We start from the raw sequence: 6,541 nt of genomic DNA, 5'->3' as shown, positions 1-6,541 counted from the left end.
TTGACTTGGAGCAAAAATCCTTTTTAATCAAACTGTCGACTTTACATTCGTGGGCACCGTGTTAGTGGGTAGTCAGTCAGTGTGCACTGTGCGCACCGTTGCTATGCAAGTGCAGCTAACCCGGACTGATCAGATCTAATCATCAGTCACAGCAGCGCAAAAAATGAATACCTTTCCTCACCTGCTGGTCCCGTTTAACTCCACAGGTACCCACCACGCGGACCCCACCATCCTTCCACCGGGGGATCCGGTGGGACCATACGGGGTATGCAATGCAGTGCAGGTGGCCACTTCTTCCGACCACTACCCGCGAAGACATCTCCTGTCTATGACATGTGGGCGCCATGATTATCCGGCCCCATGTGCCAGGCGTACGCCGGATTCCATGTGGAAGGAAGGAAGCATACGAAGCAGGCAGGCAGCTTCGTCCCCGGCCGTGCCGTGCCAGTCGCATCGCGCAACAAAAACCAGCGGAAGTAAAAGAAAAGGATTTTAAGCGAAACGAACCAAGAGGGGGGGACTTGTTGATTCGAATGCAAGCATCCAAATCCGGCCCCCAATCCTTCCTACGCCCATTCCCCCTCGTTCGTCCAGCGCTCTTCTTTGATCCGTCCGCCTTTGTTGCGCGGGAGAGGTAGGATTCGTGCGATGTCAGGGGTTGGGGCTTGCACGGGTCGGTAGCGGTTCTTTGATTTGATTTGGATTGCTTTGGTTTTGATTTGAGCAGATGATGGGGGCGGCGGAGAAGGCTGGGCTAGGGTTCGACGAGGAGGGGATGGTGGCCGGCACGGCGCCGCCGGTCAGGAAGATGCAGGCGCTCGACTTCGAGCACATCGGCTCGCTCGCGGCGGTCGCGGAGTCGCTCACGCCCCGGAGCAAGTGGCGGAGGGCGCTCCGGAGCGTGCGCATCGTCATCTTCCAGGCCAAGATCAATGTGCTCCTGCCCTTTGGCCCCCTCGCCATCGCACTCCACTATCTCTCCGGGAAGCACGTAAGGAATACTCCTGATCACCCTTCTAAATTTGTTTGCAGCGTTCGTCACAGTTGATGCAGTATGATAGCGAGACTGACTTATTAATGCCGGTTGCTTCCTTTAAATGCTTCACAGCAAGGATGGGTTTTCCTTTTCAGCTTAATCGGCATCACACCATTGGCCGAGAGATTGGGATATGCAACTGAGTAAGTGCCAGTCAATTGACTTTGAATCTCCAGTTTGTTATTGCTATAATTGTCTGACGGATGCTGCCCTTGTCTTGTACAGGCAACTTGCTTGCTACACTGGCCCAACAAGTATGTGTTTTCATTTCTGTTATCATCGTTTTCCAATTCAAGATCTTGGCTTCACCGTCTCAGTCAAGTTCGACTTCTTCCAAATGCAGTGGGTGGGCTTCTGAATGCTACTTTTGGGAATGCGACAGAGATGATTATCTCGATATACGCGCTTAAAAATGGAATGATTCGTGTCGTCCAGCAGTCACTACTAGGATCTATCTTATCAAACATGCTATTAGTGCTTGGATGTGCTTTCTTTGCTGGTGGGCTTGCCCATCCTAATAGAGACCAGGTCTTTAATAAGGTGAACAAAGGATCAATATACTTCCCATTATAATCAACACTTTTGATCTCTATTGAGTATTTACTTGTATTCATCAATGTAGGCATCAGCTGTTGTCAACTCAGGATTGTTATTGATGGCTGTCTTGGGTCTCATGTTTCCAGCAGTGCTTCATTTTACACATTCGGAAGCACACTATGGAAAATCCGAAGTTTCTCTTTCAAGGTTTAGTAGCTGCATCATGCTTGTGGCCTATGCTAGCTATCTGTTTTTTCAACTAAAGAGCCAGCGCAGTCTGTACAGCCCAATTGGTGAAGTAAGTCGCTGAAAGCTAATTTATGCAAACCTCGAAAACTGAAAGCGAAACCTGTATGCATAAGGAGATAACATTGATTGACTCTGATCACTTCAATCATGCATCCAACTTATTACAGTTATCAGTGTAAATTCCTTCTTCTAGATTGACTGACTTAAGATCGTCAAGCTGCAGAGTTTGCATGTAGTATGGCTGATACGCTCTTTGTGCGTTTAACTTATTTAGTTCTTGTCTAGTACTCCCTCCGATCCATAATAAGTGGTACAACTTTGTACTAAATCCCCGACACTTATTATGGATCAGAGGGCGTACATCTTTACCCTTTCTTTGAATGTCCACATAGAAAAACAAATGCTTGGCTATCCTTCTGTCTTCCTGTATGTGTCACTTCACTACATTTCTTGAACAGTTCAGGCACATGTGATCATTTGCTATTTCTGGATTCACGCAGAGCTCCATGTAACTATAACAAGTATCTGTCAAAACAGACCACATAAAATATAGATAGCCATTTCTTATACTCCCTCCGTCCCATATTAAGTGACTCAAATTTGCCCAAAATGTGAATTTTATCTTTACCCAAAAGCATCTAGATACATGTAATATTTCGTCACTTAATATGGGACGGAGGGAGTATGTTTTTATGTTGGCATCATATGCATGGTTCCTTCAACATCATAATTTCATACTTGCCATCGCAGGAAGAAGAAGCCACTGAGGATGAGGAGGATGAGAAGGAAATAACACAGGGGGAAGCTATTTCCTGGCTTTTTGTCCTGACCATTTGGATTTCAATTCTCTCTGGATACCTGGTAGATGCCATACAGGTAACGAAGAGTTCATTGATGATTATGTAGTGCTTTCTTCCCATTGCACTTGATCTTCCTCTCTCTCAATCACGCATTGCCTGTGTAGAATCATATTTAGCCAGGACAGCAGGATACCACATAGGCACATACTATATCTGTTTTACTTGAGTACTCCCTCCGTCCCATAATTCTTGTCTCAAATTTGTCCAAATATGGATGTATCTATTCCTAAAAAGTGTCTAGATACATGTAATATTTGGCCTCGCCCTTTTGCTCTTCCTTCGGTTTGGCTCCACGACGGAGGGAGTAGTAAATAGCAAGGAACTCCGAATTGGGCGCTAAGCATCAGAAATGACAACATTTAGTTTTTTTCACATTACCACAACCCCACTGCTAATTAGTATGTAAAACCCAAATGGTGAGATTGGAGCTGGTTGACAGCAAATCTTACCAGTTGGTCCCACACCCATCAGAGTCGACGTGGCAAAAGAAACCGACAACATGGCTAGCTGACCAGATCTGACTTGAACCGGCCCGGTTCGGACCACATGTCCTTTTCTTTCTGCCACTGACAAGCAGGTCTGCCATGTCATCTTTGTTTTCTCCAAGGGTCAGTCACTCTATCAGGCGGGTGAGCTCGACACCCCATGCATGCGCTCTTGGCCCTACTGCCTTCCTCTGGTGTTTTCCGGGAGGACAGCGCGGAGCCCGTGATGCGCCCGCTGCTCGAGTTTTGAACTAGACGATGTCCTCCTACTTCGTCAATGCCTACCCTTACTTCGCCTAGGCGTGCAACCAGCCATCTTGCTGGACTACGCGCTGTTCCAGGGGAAATCCGGCAGCCACCACCTTGACGCTGTGTCAAGGCTCACGTACACCAACCTGCTCGACCAAATGCTCGATGCCTGCGTGGCCGTGGGCAAGGTCGGGTACAGGAACATCAATCTTGCAGTCTTGGAGACCGGCTGGCCCAACACTGATGACGCTGTCCAGCCGGGGGAACACGAACGGAACACGGCGATCTACGACTGCAACCTGGCCTCTTGGAGAAGACAAAGCTGACATGGTGGGCCTGCCTGTCAGTGGTAGAAAGAAAAGGACATATGGTCCTAATCGGGCCGGTTCAGGACGGCTAGCCATGTCATTGTTTTTTTGGTTTTCGGATGCTTGGCACCCAATTATAGGGGTTCCTTGATATTTAATCATTTTACTTATATGCATTTTCTCCTTCTTGAACTGTGCATCTCTTTTTTAGTAATGAACGTTGCATCTTTAATATGTCATGACAGGGGGCTTCTGAATCATTAAACATGCCACTAGCCTTTATTAGTGTTATTCTGCTTCCTATTGTGGGGAATGCTGCTGAGCATGCAAGTGCCATTATGTTTGCCATGAAAAACAAACTTGTAAGTATTCCCTCCTTTCAAACCTTTTTGCAACTTAGTTTTGTGTTTTCTTTTCATTGTTTAATCTCTTCCATACCACCAGGACATTACGTTGGGAGTTGCCATTGGGTCATCAACGCAAATATCTATGTTTGTGGTAAAACTGTCCTCCTGACCTCCTGTACGTTCTAAAAAAATCGATGTTAAACCATTGCAGCCAACATCTTTTTACATGACTTGCAGATTCCGTTCTGTGTGGTAATTGGCTGGATGATGGGGGAAGAAATGGACTTGAACTTTCAACTGTTTGAGACGGCAACTCTTTTTATAACAGTACTTGTGGTGGCCTTTATGCTACAGGTACAGAACGAGCATTTGTAATGTGCTGTATAGTTTATTCAATTGCAATGACTTGCTTTAAAGTCCATAGGAAGATCACCTCTTCACATTTAGTGCGTGCTTTTTACAGGAAGGCACATCGAACTATTTTAAAGGCCTGATGCTCATCTTATGCTATCTCATAGTCGCTGCAAGCTTCTTTGTGCATGTTGATCCCAAATCAAGTAAGTATTTTGTTTATTGTTTAACATCCATTATCTCAACGCTAATTTTTTGGTTTACCTGGTGCTTGAATATAAGGGCTTAGTAAACAGTAAATTGGAGCAAAATCATATTGATTGCTTAAAACTATTCTGGACACCGAGAAAATGTGGGTGACCGGTGTTTCTATGCTTATTTCCTTGTCATGAAGAGACATACTTAATGGCCGCAATTTTAAGTTGATATGCGCCCTGCATATGGTTATGTATATTCATCATCTTTGAACTTTCTATGCACTCTCGTAACTGATGCTATCTGTAACACCAACTCAATGAAGATTTCCAATACCATAAGAAAATGGCTGAAATAACAGATTTATATTTTTTAATGTCTTGGATCTAGATTAAGTGAATTTTTTTAACTGCATCCACTGACCATGTACATGATTGACCTAAATCAGGTGACAACAAGTGACAGTCCCCAACAGAACACCTGTGAGCTGACAGGGGAGGCTACTACCTAGAAAGTGGAGATTTAGTAAATAGCAATGTAGCATCTGCTGAGTCCTGAATTTGAAGAACAACTTTCTGGCAGCATCCCGCGTTGAAGCTTTACGTTCCGGCTTGAAATCACAAGGTGCTGATGCGGCTTTTTTAATATAGCAACAGCTTCGGCCTTGGAGAAACTGTAACATTATGTGAGAGCGCAAGAAGACCACCTGTCTGTTTTTGTTGTAAGCCAGACTTGGTCAGTTTTGATGATGTTGTATTAATGCCAAGGAGAACCAATTACATTGTGCAGTTCCAGGGACACTGCTTTATGCAGATTTAGAAATAGTGCTGGTTCATTTGGTCAGGGTATCTTACTGGCGCCCCCGCGTAGGTCGACGATACATTCTCTCCTGGTCTGGAACTTCCGGTCAACCAGTAGAAATGTTGTTCTTCCTTTGCACTGTCTTTGCTTCCATCTTTGAGCGAACCTTCAAATCCTTGCACACAACGATGGACAAACGTCAGGCCTATTAAAGGCATTCTCAGAAATTTAACTGGAAGCCCATTGTGTCCGCTGAGATGATCAGGATGGAGAGCCACCGTCGACAGATCGGGAGTCATTGCCGATGCGGGGAGCCTTAAGAAGACACTAATGTTGCATTGTCGACTGGTGCCACTAGATTGCCACCGCCACATTCTCGCCATGGGGAAAAGAAGAAGAGGAAGTAGAGTGCTTGCCGCGTCAGGGGAGAGGACGAGGCAAGCAGTTTGCGCTGCGCCATCAAACGCATAGAGGAGGCGAGGAGAAAAGCAGAAACGAGCGGTCTGCGCCATGAAGGCATTGGAGAGAAGGCCGCGGGCGGTCGGCGGCACCCAGAAGAGAGGAGGTGCAAAGAACAGGAGGCTGCGGGCTGCGTCATGGAAGGTAGAGTGTAGAGAATGAGCAGGGGGCTGGTTCATATAAATGGGGGGCTGGTTCTTCGCGATTCACATCGCAGATCATCGGAGTTCGTCATTTGTCGACATAGCCGGCACCGGAGGCGGGGGAGCCGTGTTGAAGAGGTTGTAGGCCTCCACGAGGATCCTCTCCTCAAAGGCGAGGCGTCGCGCATCGTCATTGGCGATGGAGTGCTTCGACGCCTCCTATATCCACGTGATGTCCTCGGGGTCGAACCCCGCCTCCGCAGCTTCCTCTGCCTCCGCCTCATCCCCCACCGCATCCCCCTCCACCTCCTCCCCCTCTGCATCCACCTCCCCAACCGCAACCGCCGGCACCTCCCCGACTATCTCCACCGACGAATCAGAGAAGGAAGAAGAGGAGGCGGAGCCAGCCGTAGGCCAGTCACTCGCCGGCTTGGGGCGGATGCCGCTCGAGCTCCCCTCCCCGGTGGAGGAATAGCGGAAGCGGCGGTCCCCAACCACTCCTCGGCGAGCGCTGCATCGGG

At 47.4% G+C, this 6,541-nt stretch overlaps 1 protein-coding gene across 1 annotated transcript; it reads left to right on the top strand.

Annotated features, from left to right (window-relative positions):
* Positions 1–418: 418 nt before the first annotated feature.
* LOC100842372 (vacuolar cation/proton exchanger 2) lies at positions 419–5,465 on the top strand. Its single transcript, XM_003557712.4, has 12 exons — positions 419–634; positions 728–991; positions 1,109–1,179; positions 1,262–1,290; positions 1,380–1,576; positions 1,659–1,871; positions 2,573–2,698; positions 3,970–4,086; positions 4,169–4,222; positions 4,309–4,425; positions 4,535–4,628; positions 5,066–5,465. The coding sequence occupies exons 2-12, from the start codon at positions 728–730 to the stop codon at positions 5,077–5,079; spliced, it is 1,296 nt and encodes a 431-aa protein (XP_003557760.1). The 5' UTR covers positions 419–634; the 3' UTR covers positions 5,080–5,465.
* Positions 5,466–6,541: the final 1,076 nt, after the last annotated feature.

The sequence above is a fragment of the Brachypodium distachyon genome, chromosome 1 (assembly GCF_000005505.3).
Source record: "Brachypodium distachyon strain Bd21 chromosome 1, Brachypodium_distachyon_v3.0, whole genome shotgun sequence".
NCBI lineage: Eukaryota > Viridiplantae > Streptophyta > Magnoliopsida > Poales > Poaceae > Brachypodium > Brachypodium distachyon.
Note: the sequence above shows the minus strand (reverse complement) of the source record. Positions and strands in the feature narration are given on the sequence as shown.

Coding starts and splice junctions, on each gene's coding strand:
- LOC100842372 (XM_003557712.4), top strand. CDS start 728: ATGATGGGGGCGGCGGAGAAGGCTGGGCTAGGGTTCGACGAGGAGGGG. Junction 4,087..4,168: donor TTGCCATGAAAAACAAACTT/GTAAGTATTCCC, acceptor CCATACCACCAG/GACATTACGTTGGGAGTTGC. Junction 4,426..4,534: donor TGGTGGCCTTTATGCTACAG/GTACAGAACGAG, acceptor TGCTTTTTACAG/GAAGGCACATCGAACTATTT.